Genomic DNA, 18,190 nt, shown 5'->3' on the forward strand with positions numbered 1-18,190 from the left:
TTTATTTATTTTTGAGACGGAGTTTCGTTGTTGCCCAGGCTGGAGTGCCATGGTGCGGTCTCGGCTCACTGCAACCTTGGCCTCCCGAGTTTAAGCCATTCTCCTGCCTCAGCCTCCCGAGTAGCTGGGATTACAGGCATGCACCACCATGCCCGGATAATTTTTTTGTATTTTTAGTAGAGACGGGGTTTCACCATGTTGGCCAGGTTGGTCTCGAACTCCTGACCTCAGGTGATCCACCCGCTTCGGCCTCCCAAAGTGTTGGGATTACCGGCGTGAGACACCACGCCCGGTCACAAAGCTTTCTCTTTAACAAATACGCTATGAAAAGAAGCCACCTAGGCAGCATCGCTCAATGGAAATGTGGATTTTTACTGGGCAGGGGGAACCTCGGCGACCACCCACTGCGCATGCGCTTCACGTGGGCGTCACCCGGGGAACTGCGCCTGCGCGGTCTCGCCCAGTCCCAGGGCCGCTCGGCGAGTGCGAGCGCGCGCTAGGCCCACCCGGGCGCCGCTCTTCGTGTCCCCGCGGTCGAAGACGGCCACATACGTCCCCAAGAAGACGTCACCGAGGATCCAGAAGGGCCCTGCAGGCGGAGGGACATCCAAGGCCTGGAAACCGGACAAGCAGAGGCGGACGCCATTTCGAGTAGTCTGCAAGGCGACAATAAGACAACTGGGTGTCGCGGGCACAGGGACGGCCATTTCCCTGGGAACCCGTGCTCCCCGCTTCCCCACACCCTCGGGCTCTTTGGTGTTCGCCAACAAACTGCCATCACAGGGACAAGAAATGTTTCTGCGGCCCCTTCCCATCCTAGTGACGTCTCTCAGCTCTACCCTCTCAAACCTTCGTATGACGTCCCTATGGCGTCATGGTGATGGCCACCTACCTGAATGACGTAATCCTGGGCCGTGAGGTTAAACCAGACCCCCCCAAGAAGGAAGGAGACTGCGGGGAGCTTTGGAATTTCCGAGCACAGGATGATGTACTGGAGGAGAAGAGGAACCAGTGAAGATGAGAGATTCCTGCTTTGCTCAATCCCTTCCGTGGCTCTCCAGTGCCATGGGGTAATTTCCGTATTGAGCACCTGGGTATTCAGCGTCCTGTGTGCAGAGGCCCTGCCGCCTAGACTTCTGCAGTCTCAAGCAGACCTGCATTATCGTCTCCCTCCACCCCACCACCATCCACAGAGTCACAGCGTAGACACTTGACTATCTGTCACGAAGTCCAGTGCCTCTTGCCCTGGAATGCCCCTTAAATACTTGCTTCCCACTCTCAGGCCCTTTGATGTTCACCGTCAAACTGCCATCAGCCTCCTCAGCCCGTACCCACCAGAGACTGGGACCTCACCTCCCCAGCCAGCAGGGGATATCCCCCAATGGCTGCATGCAGGGCCCGGATCTCCTCAGTGGGTCCTGTGATGAGGGACGTGCCCGTATCCAGGATGGCAGCACAGCCCCGGACACAGAGAGTCAGCCCTGGGCCCACCTTCACACTGAGGGGGAAGTAGGCAGTCATCAGAAGCAGGGTCCCAGGAGTCCAGGCCCCCAGCCTCCAAGCTCCAGAACCAGGAGACCAAGTCCCTCACCGCTCCATGTGGATCTGCCAGTAGGCGGGGACTGTGACTGGCACGAAGGTGAGGGGTGGGATATAGTGTGCCGGGTCTGAGCCCCCCAGGACCAGCTCTCCTCCATCAGGCTCTTTGGGGTCCCTGCAGGGGCAGAGTGTAGAAAGTGTAGATGTCAGTGTCACTGGCCTTCCCTCAGTCCTAGGTATGGCCAGGGGAGGCACTTCCCACCAGATGGGTTGTTTCTGGGGTTCCCACGGGGTAGTGAGATGCAGGAAGGGCCTAGATGTTGGGACTGGAAGCCAAGCAAGAAAAGCATGGCGCTTTAGGCTGTTGGGGACTTCCTGAAGTGAAGAGGAGACTTCATTTGACTGTGGAAGGTAGAGTTTTGGGGGAATTTCCTGAGCTGAATATCATAGTAACCAAGTAGAGCAGTGGCGTCTTGGAATTGGCTCTTGAAGGTGTGACTTGTGCAGGGGTGGGGTGGCTTCCTGGGTAGGAGGAGAGAATTTCTGAATTGCCTGTTGTGATATCTAGAGAGGTGTTAGACTTCCTGAGTTGGCTGAGAGCGATGGGAACGGGGATGGAGACTTCCTGGAAAGTAGAGGAGAGCAGGATCTACTAAGTGGTTGGTAGAACTGCTAGAGTGGGTTGGATGTCAGAGTAACTGAGTGGGCATAGGATTTTCTGACTGTGTGTGATGGGCCTCTGGGAAGGAAAGTGGAGACTTCTTGGAAACTTCTTGGATGTTGAGTGGGACTTCTGAGCATAATATTGAACTTCCTAGCAAGTCAGTAGGACTTCCTGGATTAAATCAGGCAATTCCTGACTTCTGGTCAGTGTTCTCAAATGGGATTTGAGCTTTCTTGGTAAGGAAGAGAAAGCTCCTGAGTATTTTGTTGGGTGTGGCATGGAATTTCCTTGTTTGATTTTGAAACATGGAGCATTTTGAACTGATGTGAGTTTCCTAAGTATGTCTTAAGTTGTCACTTAAGCTCTGGGACTTCAAATAGGGTTGAGGTGTTTCTTTATAGGGTAGGTGACTTCCTGCATGGAAGAGGCAACTTCCTGTATTGGATGGCTGACTTCCTGAATGGAGAGTATAAGTGGGTGACTCTGAGAGTGAGACTTCCTGCGTTGGGTCAGTGACTTCCTGAGTGGAGGTGGGACTTTCTTTATGGAGTAAGAGACTTCCTGAAGGAAGACTCACTTGCTTCTTGGGGATAGGACTCATAGATAGGTGCACCCTTCCCAGTACCTGTTGAGATAAAAGGAGAAGACAGGCTTATCCAGTAGCCCCTGCTCTACCAGTACATCCATCGGGGGCCGAACTCCTTCCACAGATAGAATGGGAAAACCGAGGCCCAATATCCCATCAAAATGGGCAAAAGTGAAGACCAGGCCGGGCTCCCAGAGAGCCTCTCCGAAAATCACTGACGCACCCTTGATTCCACCAATCTAGGGGTAGATTGAGATGTGACCAGTTACTTTTTGGATGACTATAACCACATGTCCTGAGGGCTCCCAAACCAAGGCATGAATCCTAGGTCTGGGGACATCTGGATGAAAGCCCCAACTTCCTAGGAAACTTTGCCTCTTGAGAAGCCCCACCTCTTCACCCAGGAAGCTCCTCCCTCTGCTTGAGAAGCCCCACCTCTTCACCCAGGAAGCTCCTCCCCTGGTTGAGAAGCCCCACCTCTTCTCCCAGGAAGCTCCTCCCCCTGCTTGAGAAGCCCCACCTCTTCACTCAGGAAGCCCCTCCCCTTCCTTGTGATGCACCATCCCTTCACTCCGAAAGGCAGGCCCTCCACCCCACTTGAAAAGCCCAATCCATTCATTTGGGGAGCTCCTCCTCAAACCCCTCCCTAAGCCAGATGATCTTAGACCATGGGGTTCTCCTAGGCTGAAGACTTCTGTGAGTCAAAGGTCACTCACAGTCAGCTTGTCTTCACTCAGGATTCCATCTACTCGCCCAGTTCCATATTGAATGGCAAACTTGGTCCCGTTGGCCTGGAAGGAGCTGGAGGCTTTGGGATCAAATCGGTGGTGTAACCCTAGGTTAGAGGTCAGAAGGGTGTCACTGGGGGAGGGAATCTCCCCAATGCCTACTGCCCCTTTGACTTTCTGACCTGTGAGGGCATCATAAAAGAACAATTCCTCAAAATCCTCTGAGAAGCTGAGGTCCAGCCCCGCCTTCTCCCTTCACCCCCATTCAGCCTTGTTCTCCTGCATAGAAACTCACAGCAGGGTACACTGAAGAAGTGACATCTCCTGGACGGGACCCAGAGATTGGAGGACCCAGTGTCAAAGACGACAGTGAAGTTTTGTGGAGGCGTTCCCAGCCCAATTTTCCCAAAATACTGGACCTGATAGCAAAAGAGGAGAGTAAATGAGTTTGGTTCAAAGGCACAGGGGTGAGGGCTGTGTGGGGCTGTGACTCACATCCCTGTAGTTCGAGAGAGGTACAAAGGTGAGCTTGTCCCCAGGGGATGGGGCCCCCAACTTGGGGACCTCTGCTGGTTCTCTCCATCCCCTCAGTAGGTTCAGGTTCCTGCGTTCAGGTTGGACTCGATGAAGAGGGATGCTGTAGGGAAAGACGATATTGACAGGAAGCTGTCCTTCTTGGAGATCCTCTGAATAGACTTACCCAAATAGGATATGATGACAAATTCAACATCTCCTAGGCACTACAATAGTAGTCAGTACCAGAAACCCTACAATAACAACCTGCAGAAAAAACTATCAAAGATGCCATGATGACAGATATCCCCAAATACTTTACAAGAGCAACGCATCCCAAACAGACCTTCCCAAAGACCTTTCCATGTTCAAATCCCTTAAAATAAGCCATTCCCAAAGAATTGACATTCTCAAAGGTTTCCCAAGACCCTAACAGAAAACCTAACCTTTGCAAAAGCCCTTGGGTGGTGGCCCCTGCATGCTTCAGTTCATGAGTTTAGGTACTATTTTCCCCACCCTTTGAGAGAAAAATGTAAGCGTCAAGTCTTAACTGTCTTGCTGTGTTGCCCGTGCTGATCTCAAACTCCTGGCCTCAGCCTCCCAAAGTGCTGGGATTACAGAGGAGAGCCACTATGCCCTGCCCGGGTTCCCTTAAACTGTATTTGCAAAAGCAGGAGGCAAACAGGATTTGGCCCTTAAGCTGAGTGTTTGCAACCCTTGACTTAGAGGGCCAATTACAATTCAGATATCTTCGTTGCTAATTAAATAAGTCTAGCAGGGGGCCCAAGAATTTGGATTTCTAACAAGTTCCCAGGTCCTGATGATGCTGTTGATACAACATTTGGAGACTCACTTTTCTTTGCATTGACTTAGAAAATGGCCATGAGACATTAGGTTCAAAAAGCAGGTTAACAAGCACCATGTGCGGTAGTATCTTCGTTCCTGCTTTTAGTCACTTCTCGAAGCACTTGTCGCCTCACTCCCACCTTTCCCCCCACCCCGCATGAGTCAGTCTTTGAGACGCACAAGAATGTGAAGTGGGGAAAACTGTTCCTGGAAGTTACACCCCTCCCCCTGCCAGGAGTTCCAGGGGATGAGGAGAAGAGGAGAAAAAGGGAGAGACTGGGGGAGGCATCAGAGGTAAGGTAGTGGGAAGACGTCTTGCATGGGGTCCTCAAAATTGGATTTCTTTTTCTTTTTTAAAACTTTTTGTTTGACACGGGGTCTCCCTCTTTCACCCAGGTTGGAGTTCAGTAGTGCAGTCAGGCTTACTGCAGCCTTGATTTCCGGGGCTCAAGTGATTCTCCCACCTCAGCCTCTGGAGTAGCTGAGACTATAGGCACAAACACCACACTTGGCTTTTTTTTTTTTTTTTTTTTTTTTTTTTTTTTTGAGACAAGGTGTCACCCAGTTGCCCCGCTCAGAGTACAGTAGCAGGATCATGCAAGATCATAGCTCACTGCCCCCTTAAACTCCTGGGCTCAAGCAATCCTCCTTCCTCAGCCTCCTGAGTAGCTGGGACCATGGGCGTGCACCACCACACTGAACTAATTTTTGTATTTTTAGTAGAGATGGAGTCTGGTCATGTTGCCCAGGCTGGTCTCAAAACTGTTGGCCTTAAACGGTCTTCCTACCTTTGCCTTTCAAAGTGCTGGGTTACAGGTGTGAGCCACGTCTCTGGCCAAAAACTTCTGGCCAATTACTTCTTCAGGCCAAACAGTTTGATGGGCGTGATGTGGGGGAGTCTCAGTTTAAATGTCACATATCTGGGGCTCTGAGATGGGAGGAGTGTGTCACAGGTCTGGAAACCGTAATATCTAATCATCAGAGCTTATAGTGGGGTCTGCAGAGACCTCTCAAAAACATGTCCTAGTGAAACCCCGTCTCTACTAAAAATACAAAAAACTAGCAGGGCGTGGTGGTGGGCGCCTGTAGTCCCAGCTACTTGGGAGGCTGAGGCGGGAGAATGGCGTGAACCCGGGAGGCGGAGCTTGCAGTGAGCCGAGATCACGCCACTGCACTCCAGCCTGGGCGACAGAGCGAGACTCCGTCTCAAAAAAAAAAAAAAAAAAAAATGTCCTAGCCAGGCGCAGTGGCTCACGCCTGTAATCCCAGCACTTTAGGAGGCTGAGGCAGGCAGGTCATCAGGTCAGGAGTTCAAGACCAGCCTGGCCAACATGGTGAAACCCTGCCTCCACTAAAAATACAAAAAATTAGCCAGGCGTGGTGGCAGATGCCTGTAGTCCCATCTATTCGGGAGGCTGAAGCAGAAGAATGGCATGAACCTGGGAGGTGGAGCTTGCAGTGAGCCAAGATCACGCCACTGCACTCCAGCCTGGGTGACAGAGCAAGACTCTGTCTTAAAAATAATATAATAATAATAATAATAAAAGGGTTCTGGTCAGCCAGGTACAGTGGCTCACGCCTATAATCCCAGCACTTTAGGAGGCCGAGGTGGGTAGATCATGAGGTCAGGAGTTCCAGACGGGCCTGGCCAACATGGTGAAACCCCGTCTCTACTAAAAACACAAAAATTAGCCGGGCATGGTGGCATGAGCCTGTAATCCCAGCTACTTGGGAGGTTGAGGCAGAATAATTGCTTGAACCCATGAGGCAGAGGTTTCAGTGAGCTGAGATCATGCCATTGTACTCCAGCCTGGGCAACAGAGTGAGACTCCATCTCAAAAAAAAAAAAAAAAAATCTGGTTTACGAGATGTCAGAGTGGAGCCCTTAGGGGTGACAGCCTGGTTTAGAGATCTGGGAAGCTGAGAAGGAAGTGCTAGGGATCCTGGGTGCCAAGTTTGGGAATCACTGAACTGGGAGTCCTAGACTTAAAGGGCAAGAGGCAGAGAATCCCTCCCAAGTTTGGGGGTGGTAGGTGGGGTCGCCATACCGGATCAGTGTGGCCCTGGCAGGCTCCATATTCAGCAGAGGCAGCAGCAGCAGCAGCAGGGGTAGCAGCAGTGGTAGTGGAGACATTGCTGGGGACCTGGGTATGAACCCAGGTGTCCTGGGGCCTTGTTTTCTTTCCCTGGTGACTCCACCCTGTTCATGCCCCACCTCCAGGTTTAGAAGGAGACCAGGATGTGAAATCTGTCAGCAGGTGATACAGTGGGACAAGGATGTTTCTTGAAGGTTTGTGCAGAGTATTTTTGGAGGGTCAGCAGAAGTAGTGCTCCTCACTGCCTACTTGGGTGGCAGTGGTGGTGGGGTCTCCTCCACCGTGACCACCTCCCACCCCCCATCCTTCAGCTGCTGTCAGTTTTACTTTTAACTTTCATATAACTTTTCTGAGACTTATTAACCACAAGTGTTTCCTTGGCCAAGTGGGAGAAACCAGCAGGCACCTGTGAAGGGCCTGGGGGAAGGGAGAAAGGAAATGATTAGACACCCTCCCTCATGTATGAAGTGGGACTGCCTGCATTTCAGGACCCAGACTCTTACTCTTTTATTTGTAGGTGAAGTATGTTTCTTGTAGACAACAGATCATTGGGTATTTTTTTGTTGTTGTTTTTGTTTTTTTGTTTTCTGGGTTTTTTTTTTTGTTTTTTGTTTTTTGTTTTTTTTGAGACTGAATTTTGCTCTTCTTACCCAGGCTGGGATTACAGGCATGCGTCACCATGCCCAGCTAATTTTGTATTTTGAGTAGAGACAGGGTTTCTCCATGTTGGTCAGGCTGGTCTAGAACTCTTGGCCTCAGGTGATCCATCCGCCTCAGCCTCCCAAAGTGCCGGGATTACAGGCACGAGTCACTACACCCAGCAGATTCTTAATTATTTCAATCTCTTTATTAAATTTATCTGATAGAATCTGAATTCCTTCTATGTGTTATCTTGAATTTCTTTTGAGTTTCCTCAAAACAGCGATTGTAAATTCTCTCTCTGAAAGGTCGCATATCTCTGTTTCTCGAGGATTGGTCCTGGGTGGCTTATTTGGTTTGTTTGGTAAGGTCATTTCTTCTGGATGGTCTTGATGCTTATAGATGTTCATTGGTGGCTGGGCATTAACAAGTTAGGTATTTATTTATTTAGATGGAGTTTTGCTCTTGTTGCCCAAGCTGGAGTGTAATAGCGTGATCTCAGCTCACTGCAACCTCTGCCTCCCAGGTGCAAGTAATTCTCCTGCCTCAACCTCCCGAGTAGCTGGGACTACAGGCGCCTGACACCACCCTGGCTAATTTTTTTTTGAGATGGAGTTTCACTGTTATTGCCCAGGCTGGAGTGTAATGCGCCATCTTGGCTCATTGCAACCTCCACCTCCTGGGTTCCAGCGATTCTCCCGTCTCAGCCTCCCCAGTACCTGGGATTATAGGTGCATGCCACCACCCCCAGCTAATTTTTGTATTTTCAGTAGAGATGGGGGTTTCATCATATTGGTCAGGCTGGTTTCAAACTCCTGACCTCAGGTGATCCACCCGCCTCAGCCTCCCAAAGTGCTGGGATTACAGACATGAGCCACCGTGCCTGGCCATGTTAAGTATTTATTGTAGTCTTTGCAGACAAGGTTTGTTTGTACCTGTCCTTTTTGGGGAGGCTTTCCAGGTATTCAGAAGTACTTGGGTGTTGTGATCTAAGCTGTGTCCGCATTAGGGGGCTCCCCAAGCCCATTAATGCTGTGGTTCTTGCAAACTCATGGAGGTACTGCCTTAGTGGTCGTGGATAAGATCCAGAAGAATTATCTGGATTACCAGGCAGAGACTCTTGTTCTCTTCCCTTGCTTTCTCCCAGAGTCTCTCTCTGTCTCTCTCTCTCTCTCTGTCTCTCTCTCTCTCTCTCTCTCTGTCTCTGTCTCTCTCTCTCTCTCTCTGTCTCTGTCTCTGTGTCTCTCTCTCTGTCTCTGTCTCTCTCTCTGTCTGTCTGTCTCTCTCTCTCTCTCTGTCTCTCTCTCTCTCTCTCTCTCTGTCTCTCTCTCTCTCTCTCTCTCTGTCTCTCTCTCTCTCTCTCTCTCTCTCTGTCTCTGTCTCTGTGTCTCTCTCTCTGTCTCTGTCTCTCTCTCTCTCTGTCTGTCTCTCTCTCTCTCTCTGTCTCTGTCTCTCTCTCTCTCTGTCTGTCTGTCTCTCTCTCTCTCTCTGTGCTGAGCTACCTGGAGCCGGGAGTGGAGTCACACAAACACCCCTATGCCTACTGTCACTGGGATTGCGCTGCGTCCTGCCCATGGCCTCCTGTAACCACGACCGACCTGGCTACTGCTTATGTTTGCTCAAGGCCCTTGGGCTCTAAAACTAGCAGGTTCCAAAGGCAGCTACGCTTACATCCTTCCCTTCAGGGCGTCGAGTTACCCCAGGTCCCAGGTGGTTCCAGGGATGCAGTCAGTGAGCCAGGGACTGGAGTCAAAACCCTTAGAAATTGGCTGGGTGCGGTGGCTCATACCTGTAATCCCAGCACTTTGGGAGGCCAAGGCAGGTGGATCACCTGAGGTCAGGAGTTCGAGACCAGCCTGGCCAACATGACGAAACTCCATCTCTACTAAAAATACAAAAATTAGCTGGGCGTGGTGGCAGGCGCTTGTAATCCCAGCTACTCAGGTGGCCGAGGCAGGAGAATTGCTTGAACCCAGGAGGTGGAGGTTGCAGTGAGCCGAAATCATGCCATTGTACTCCAGCCTGGGCAACAAGAGCCAAACTCCATCTCAAAAACCAAACAAAAAAACTTAGAAACTCGGCCGGGCGCGGTGGCTCAAGCCTGTAATCCCAGCACTTTGGGAGGCCGAGACGGGCGGATCACGAGGTCAGGAGATCGAGACCATCCTGGCGAACAACGTGAAACCCCGTCTCTACTAAAAAATACAAAAAACTAGCCGGGCGAGGTGGCGGGCGCCTGTAGTCCCAGCTACTCGGGAGGCTGAGGCAGGAGAATGGCGTAAACCTGGGAGGCGGAGCTTGCAGTGAGCTGAGATCCGGCCACTGCACTCAAGCCCGGGCTACAGAGCGAGACTCCGTCTCAAAAAAAAAAAAAAAAAAAAAAAAAAAAAAAAAAAAAACTTAGAAACTGACCTGGTGTCCTGTTCTACTGTGGCTGAACTAGTACTCAAAACAGGAGACACAGTCTTTCCCACCCTTCCCTCCCCTTTCACAGGCAAAGGAGCCTCTCTCCCTGGTCACCGTCAGCACCACCACCCCGCGGGGAGCACTGCCAGGCTGCTGCGATGTTCACTCCAGGCCCCAGGACCCTTCAGTCAGTTTCCAGTGAGTGTCACCAGACCTGGGACTCCCCCTTCAGGACAGTGGGCTCCCCTCTGGTCCAGGGCAGTTCCAGAAATGCCATCCAAGAACCAGGATCTGGAATCAGGGACCCCAAGATCCCACTTCTTCTCCACTGTGGCTGAGCTGGTGGCTGAGCTGCAAGGCAGAGTGTGCCTTCCTTTTCCCTCTGCTGTTCTCCAGCAGGAGTCTCTCACTGTAGCCACCACAGCTGGGAATGTGCTGGGTCTCCCCTGAACACAGCATGTCTCAGAGTCTCACCCAAGGCCAATAGCAAGTAGTACCTGGCATCACTGCTGGTTATTCAGGGCCCAGCAGCTCTCGAGTCAGCAGGTGATAGATCCTGCCAGGACTGGGTCCTTCTCTTCAAAGTAGCTGGGTCGGCCGGGCATGGTGGCTCACGCCTGTAATCCTAGCACTTTGGAAGGCTGAGGCAGGTGGATCACTTGAGGTCAGGAGTTCGAGGCCAGCCTGGCCAACATGGTGAAACCCTATCTCTACTAAAAATACAAAAATTAGCCAGGCGTGGTGGTCAGCGTCTGTAATCTGAGCTACTCTGGAGGCTGAGGCAGAAGAATTGTTTGAACCCGGGAGGCGGAGGTTGCAGTGAGCTGAGATCCAGCCTGGGCGAGAGTGAAACTCTGGCTCAAACAGAACAGAACAAATCAAAACAAACAAAGTAGCTGGTTTCCTTCTCACTCAGGGTGTGTCTAGAAATGTCATCCAGTAGCCAGATCCTGAAATCAGGGCCTCAGGACTTTGACCCATGCCCTATCCTACTCTGGCTGAGCTTGTATTTAAGATGCAAGACAAAGTCCTCTGTATCTCCCTTACCTCTCCCCAAGTGGAAGGAAAGGGTCTTTCTTGGAGCCATAAGCTATGCTATCTGGGGTTGGGAGAGGGGTGGCGCGATCACCCTCTTAGCCACTCTTGCTGGTGTATCAATAGGTCACATGCCCCCCAAGTCTACTGGCTCCAAGCTCAGCTCAACATTAGGACTTGCTTGGCCGGGCGCGGTGGCTCACGCCTGTAATCCCAGCACTTTGGAAGGCCGAGGCGGGCGGATCACAAGGTCAGGAGATCGAGACCATGGTGAAACCCTGTCTCTACTAAAAATAGAAAAAAATTAGCCGGGCGCAGTGGCGGGCGCCTGTAGTCCCAGCTACTCGGGAGGCTGAGGCCGGAGAATGGCGGGAACCCGGGAGGCGGAGCTTGCAGTGAGCCGAGATTGCGCCACTGCACTCCAGCCTGGGTGACAGAGCGAGACTCCGTCTCAAAAAAAAAAAAAAAAAACATTAGGACTTGCTTAGGCGTTGCAGTCCTTGTGGCCTAGACTGCCTTCAAGTTCATTTGGAGCCCCAGAGCACTTTAGCCTGTAGAGACAGGGCTTGCCGTAACACAATTTCTGATTGTTGGGATGGGAGATTCCCCTCCGGCTAGGGCTGGTCTAAATCCTGTCTTTGTGGGTGGGCATCTGCTGAGTTCGGGGCAGACTTGCTTTCCACTGTGACAAGACAGCGCTGAGTTCAACGTAAAGTCTCACAATCGCTGCACTCTCTCTCCCCCAATCTCACAGACTCTGTGCCATGGAGCACAGGCAGAGGGTGGCATCAGCAGCTCGAGGCTGTCTTTCCTACCCTCTTCAGTGCCTCTTTCAGCTATATGAAGTTAAAACCAGGTACTGTGAGTGCTCACCTGAGGCCATGATTTTTGAAGGTTTTTTTTTTTTTTTTTTTTTTTTTTTTGGTAGATTTTTGTTAAATTTGGTGTTCCTGCAGAGGGGATGATCAGCGGAAACTTCTATTTAGCCATCTTGCTTTGCTCCCTCTCTACCTCTGTAGACTTTCTCTAATTGCTTTTTTTTTTTTTGAGATGGAGTCTCACCCTGTCACCCAGGCTGTGGTGCAGCGGCATGATCTCAGCTCACTGCCACCTCTGCCTCCCGGCCTTCAAGTGATTCTCTTGCTTCAGCCTCCCGAGTAGCTGGGATTACAGGCACGCACCACCACACCCAGTTTACTTTTTGTATTTTTAGTGGAGACAGGGTTTCACCATGATGGCCAAGCTGGTTTCGAACTCCTGACCTCAAGTGATCCACTTGCCTCGGCCTCCCAAAGTGCTGGGATTACAGGTGTGAGCCACCGTGTCCGGCCATTTTTAATTTTTTTAGTAAATAAAAGCTGCTTTACTTATTGATCTGCAAGTGATTGTTTTTCACTTAGCCATATTCCCTGGACATCAGAAAATTTGATATAACTTATCTATAGTGAAACACACGAGTCTTAAGTGTACAGCACTATGACTTTATTTTTTTTCCACAACATTTTAATCTGAAGATTTTCAAGCTTAGAGAAAAGTTCACAGGATTATAGAGAGAAGGCCCCTGTTCCCATCACTTAGAATTTATAATTAATGTATTTTGCAGAATTGTCTTTGTTACACATCTGTCCAGCTCTCTACCTCTCTTATCATCCAGGAGCCTATCTTTTTTATTGAATCTCTTTCAGATAAGTTGCAGACATCCATTCTTCACCCCTAAACACTTAAGCATTTACGTCATCAGCCTGGTGGATTTACACACAGGTGTACACCACCACTCAGACCAAAGCATAGAACGTTTCCAGGCGGGGCTCAGTGGCTCATGCCTGTAATCCCAGCACGTTGGGAGGCCGAGGCAAGCAGATCACTTGAGGTCAAGAGTTTGAGACCAGCCTGGCCAACATGGTGAAACCCTGTGTCTACTAAAAATACAAAAATTAGCCAGGTGTGGTGGCGCACGCCTATAATCCCAGCTACTTGAGAGGCTGAGACCGGAGAATCACTTGAACCTGAGAGAAAGCGGTTGCAGCAAGCTGAGATTGCACCATTGCACTCCAGCCTGAGCAACAGAGCGAGACTCTCTCAGAAAAAAAAACAAACGACAACAACAACAAAAAAACATTTCCAGCTTCCCAGAAGGTCCTGTCTCACTGCCTCCCAGCCAGTGTCCCGCAAAAGGAATGAATACCCTGCGACCACAGTTTCGTTTTGTCTGTTCTTGAATGTCACATGCCAGGCATCATAGGACTTCTTTTGGGTTCAGTTTTTATCCCTCAATATCCTGTCTCTGCATGTCTTGAAAAGTCAGAGCATACAGATTTACTTTATTTTTCCCCAAAAGATTTCATTATGAAAATTCAGGCCAGGCATGGTGGCTCATGCCTGTAATCCTAGCACTTTGGGAGGCCAAGGCAGGTAGATCAATAGTGGTCAGGAATCAAGACCAGCCTGGGCAACATGGCAAAACCCCACCTCTACCAAAAATACTAAAACTTAGTCTGGCATGGTGGTGTGCACCTGTGGTCCCAAGTAGTAGAGAGGCTGAGGTGGGAGGATCGATAGAGCCCTGGAGGTGGAGGTTGCAGTGAGCTGAGATTGTGCCACTGCACTCCAGTGTGGGTGACAGAGTGAGACCCCATCTCAAAAAAAAAAAAAAAAAAGAAAAGAAAAAAAGAAAATTCAGACACTCAAACATAAGACAAAGTGGAAAGTATTTTACAGTGAACACACATATACCTCCTACCCAGCTTCCACCACTAACATTTGTCTGTGTTTGCTTTATCCTGTTTCTTTTCTTTTCTTTTCTTTTTTTCTTTTGAGACAGAGTCTGACTCTGTTGCCCAGGCTGAAGTGCAGTGGCGTGATCTCGGCTCACTGCAACCTCCGCCTCCTGGGTTCAAGCAATTCTCCAGCCTCAGCTGGGATTACAGGCACCTGCCACCACGCCTAGCTAATTTTTCTATTTTTCAGTAGGGACAGGGTTTCACCATGTTGGTCAGGTTGCTCTCGAACTCCTGACCTCAGGTGATCCGCCCACCTCGGCCTCCCAGAGTGCTGAGGCGCAGGTGTGAGCCACTGCGCCTGGCCGATTTATCCTGTTTCAATCCGTCTAGCCTACCCTGTGTCCCAGTGGTTCTCAACTAGGGGCTCTTTTCCCTGCAGGAGACATTTGGCATTGTCTGCGGACATTTTTGTCTCACCTGCTGTGGGGGGTGGGGGTGATGCTTCTGGCATGTAGTGGGGTGGAGGCCAACGATGTTGCTAAGCTTCCTGCCATGCACAAGACAGCCCCCCACCAAAAATTATCCAGCCCCAGGCAGGGCATGGTGGCTCATGCCTGTAATCCCAGGACTTTGAGAGGCCGGGGTGGGAGGATGACTTAAGCTCAGGAGTTCAAGACCAGCTTGAGAAACATAGCCAGTACAAACACATGTAAAACTTAGCCAGGCATGGCGGCATGCACCTGTCGTCCCAGCTACTCTGGAAGCTGAGGTGTGGGGATCGCCGGAGCCCAGCAGGTCCAGGATGCACTCCAGCCTAGGTGGCAAAGTGGAAAAAAAAAAAATCTGGCCCCAAATGTCACAGTGGCAAGGTTGAGAAACCTTGCTGTATTCATTCCTCAGCCCATCACATTTTCTTGATTTCAGAATAACCTGCAGACATGAGTATTCTTCAGTGCATATACTTCCACAAGGCCATTCTTTTTTTTTTTTTTTTTTTTTTTTATTGAGACGGAGTCTCGCTCTGTCGCCCAGGCTGGAGTGCAGTGGCCGGATCTCAACTCACTGCAAGCTCCACCTCCCGGGTTTACGCCATTCTCCTGCCTCAGCCTCCCGAGTAGCTGGGACTACAGGCGCCCGCCACCACGCTCAGCTAGTTTTTTGTATTTTTTTTTTTTAGTAGAGACAAGGTTTCACCGTGTTAGCCAGGATGGTCTCGATCTCCTGACCTCATGATCCGCCCGTCTCGGCCTCCCAAAGTGCTGGGATTACAGGCTTGAGCCACCGCGCCCGGCCTTTTTTTTTTTTCTTTTGAGAGGGAGTCTTGCTCTGTCACCCAGGCTGGAGTGCAGTGGCGCGATCTTGGCTCACTGCAACCTCCACCTCTCAGATTCAAATGATTCTTCTGTCTCAGCCTCCCAAGTAGCTGGGACTACAGGCGCACCACCATGCCTGGCTAAAGCCCATTCTTTTCTTTTTTTTTTGAGACGGAGTTTCGCTCTTGTCTTTTCACCCAGGCTGGAGTGCAATGGCGCAATCTCTGCTCACCGCAACCTCTGCCTCTTGGGTTCAAGTGATTCTCCTGCCTCAGCCTCCCAAATAGCTGGGATTACAGGCATGCGGCACCACACCCAGTTGATTTTGTATTTTTAGTAGAGACGGGGTTTCTCCATATTGGTCAGGCTGGTCTCGAACTCCCGACCTCAGGTGATCCGCCCACCTTGGCCTCCCAAAGTGCTGGGATTACAAGCATGAGCCACCATGCCCGGCCAAGCCCATTTTTTAAAATAGCTACATAGTATTTGAGAGTATTAATGTAACACTACCACACCACTTCCAGAACTGATTCTCTGCATAGATTGTTTTCCCCCTTTTAATGTAATAAACAATGCAGTAATATCCTTATAGATATTTTCTGCACATCTATTCCATAGCATCTGTATTAGTCCATTTTGCATTGCAATAAAGGAACACCGAAGGCGGGGTAATTTCTAAAGAAAAGGTGGCCGGGTGCAGTTGCTCACACCTGTAATCCCAGCACTTTGGGAGGCCGAGGCGGGCGGATCGCTTGAGGTCAGGAGTTGAAAACCAGCCTGGCCAACATGGTGAAACCCCGTCTCTACTAAAAACACGCAAAAAAATTAGCCGAGCGTGGTGGCAGGCGCCCGTAATCCCAGCTACTCGGGAGACTGAGGCAGGAGAATTGCTTGAACCTGGGAGGCAGAAGTTGCAGTGAGCCAAGATCGCCCTGCTACAGTCCAGCCTGGGCGACAGAGCAAGGCTCCATCTCAAAAAAAAAAAGAAAAGAAAAGAAAAGAAAAGAAAGGCTAGGTGTGGTGGGGGTGCGTTTGGGAGGCGGGGGTGTCATCCCAGCCCTTCGGAAGGCTGAGGCAGGAGGATCGCTTGAGCCTGGGAGTTGCAAACCAGCCTGGTCAACAAAGGGAGACCCTGTCTGTACCAAAAAAAATTTTTTTTTTTTTTTTGAGACGGAGTCTTGCTCTGCCGCCCAGGCTGGAGTGCAGTGGCCGGATCTCAGCTCACTGCAAGCTCCGCCTCCCGGGTTCACGCCATTCTCCTGCCTCAGCCTCCCGAGTAGCTGGGACTACAGGCGCCCGCCACCTCGCCCGGCTAGTTTTTTGTATATTTTAGTAGAGACGGGGTTTCACCATGTTAGCCAGGATGGTCTCGATCTCCTGACCTCGTGATCCGCCCGTCTCGGCCTCCCAAAGTGCTGGGATTACAGGCTTGAGCCACCGCGCCCGGCAAAAAAAAATTTTTTAAATTATCTGGGCGTAATGGCACACTCCTGTAGTCCCAGCTACTGGGGAAGGTGAGGCAGGAGGATCACTTGAGCTCAGGAGGCTGAAGCTGCAGTGAGCCGTCATCACGTGACTGCACTCCATCCCGGGCGACAGAGTGAGACACTGTCTCAATAGAAATAAATAAATGCAAAAATAATGGTAAAGATCCACTTTGTGCACTCCTTGCTCTGGGGGATTTTCTTGAAACAGTCGACCGTGTCTCTGATAACTGTCACCACCCACTTTGTTTTCTCAGTCAGAGCACTCGATCTGGGTGGGCCCCTTCAAATCGCCCCCCACGCTTTCCGTCTGCAGCACCCCATCCAAATTCACCCAAAGCGCCCTTAAGTAGTTTCTGAGAGGCCGTGCCTGCAAATTCCCAACTGGCCACAAGGTGGAGGTGTGGGCCTATTTTCCCAGCCAAGATTCCCCAGCCGCCACACCTGTTTCTAGAGCGGGACTCCTGGAACACCAGGCTATTTCCAGCTTCCCTGCTTCTGCCCTGGCGCTTCCCACCGCCTGGAATGCCGACTTGCTCGCTCTCTGCACCCAACGGGAAAAGGAGCAGAACAGAGGCTTCCTCCCTGACTCCCCTGCCCGAGGTTACTGGGACATCTCTTGCCGAACACGGCCTGGCCGATGGGACCTGGATCTCCCTATGTCTTGTCTCTCCGGGGGTTGTGACCGGGTCGGCCTCCACCATCAGAGGAGCACAGTCTCCAGAATCGCCCAACACAATCTTTCCCGAAGCCCCTCAGGAGGTGATTAGGTAAAGGATTGCCAGATTTTTAAACCCGTCATTTTATTTACTAACTAACCTTGTAATAAAGGAATTATCGCCCGCATTTTACGGGGTTGAGGGGGTGCTGCGGTGCAGAAAGGTTAAAAGGAGGCAGCCCAGATGCACTTGGAGGGGAATTGAACGTGGTTCTTGAAGCTGCAGACACCAAATAATCAGCCCAGATGCCTCGCATTGTCTCTGCCAGGATTACTTTTGCCCCTGTTCCATTGGCGGGAATCTGTCACGTGGTTACTCCTGGCTGCAAGGACGACCGGGAAATGTAGTCCAGTTATGTGTCTAAGAGTAAGGGACACTTTGTGTGACTCTCAGCCACTGTGGGCCACATCTGACCCCACAGGGGCTCAAATTCGGACCCGCGTTCCCTCTATGATCTTATATCGCACTTTCCCGAGGTCTCGCATTAATGTTTTTTTTTTTTTTCTTTTTCCCTTGAGGCAGAGTCTTACTCTGTCGTCCAGGCTGGAGTGCAGTGGCTGTGATCTCGGCTCACTGCAACCTGCGTCCCCTGGGTTCAAGCGATTCTCCTGCCAATTTTTGTATTTTTAGTAGAGACGGGGTTTCGCCATGTTGGCCAGGCTGGTCTCAAACTCCTGACCTCAGGTGATCTGCCCGCCTCAGCCTCCCAAAGTGCTGGGATTACAGGCGTGAGCCACCGCACCTGGCCTACTCAAAATATTAAACACAGGCCGGGCATGGTGGCTCATGCATGTCGTCCCAGCACATTGGCAGACTGAGGTGGGAGGATTGCTTGAGCCCAGGAGTTCCAGACCAGCCTGGGCAACACAGTGAGTCCGTTTCTATGAAAGAATTAGCCGGCT

The 18,190-nt window shown here is 50.9% G+C and overlaps 1 protein-coding gene across 2 annotated transcripts; it reads right to left on the minus strand.

The window, feature by feature from the left end:
• Positions 1-352: 352 nt before the first annotated feature.
• On the minus strand, positions 353-17,520 carry LOC114674079 (napsin-A). 2 transcript variants are annotated; one of them, XM_028839443.2, is made up of 10 exons: positions 17,389-17,520; positions 6,925-7,389; positions 4,013-4,154; positions 3,813-3,936; positions 3,506-3,624; positions 2,829-3,028; positions 1,592-1,714; positions 1,354-1,498; positions 893-991; positions 353-656 (listed from the first exon to the last, which is right to left on the minus strand). In XM_028839443.2, the coding sequence occupies exons 2-10, from the start codon at positions 7,008-7,010 to the stop codon at positions 429-431; spliced, it is 1,266 nt and encodes a 421-aa protein (XP_028695276.2). In that variant the 5' UTR covers positions 7,011-7,389; positions 17,389-17,520; the 3' UTR covers positions 353-428. The 2 variants fall into 2 exon arrangements, with proteins under 2 accessions (XP_028695276.2, XP_028695277.2); XM_028839444.2 differs by lacking the exon at positions 17,389-17,520 and having other exon boundaries at positions 353-614; positions 6,925-7,315.
• Between the last annotated feature and the right edge of the window lie 670 nt (positions 17,521-18,190).

This window comes from Macaca mulatta, chromosome 19, assembly GCF_049350105.2.
Source record: "Macaca mulatta isolate MMU2019108-1 chromosome 19, T2T-MMU8v2.0, whole genome shotgun sequence".
NCBI classification, from domain to species: Eukaryota; Metazoa; Chordata; class Mammalia; order Primates; family Cercopithecidae; genus Macaca; species Macaca mulatta.

What these genes read in the sequence shown, in the direction of transcription:
- LOC114674079 (XM_028839443.2), bottom strand. Translation starts at nt 7,010, where the DNA reads ATGTCTCCACTACCACTGCTGCTACCCCTGCTGCTGCTGCTGCTGCCT. An exon ending in TGGCAGATCCACATGGAGCG is followed by an intron (nt 1,499 to 1,591) that starts GTGAGGGACTTG and finishes CTTCCCCCTCAG; the next exon opens with TGTGAAGGTGGGCCCAGGGC. An exon ending in CCCAGGATTACGTCATTCAG is followed by an intron (nt 657 to 892) that starts GTAGGTGGCCAT and finishes GTCGCCTTGCAG; the next exon opens with ACTACTCGAAATGGCGTCCG.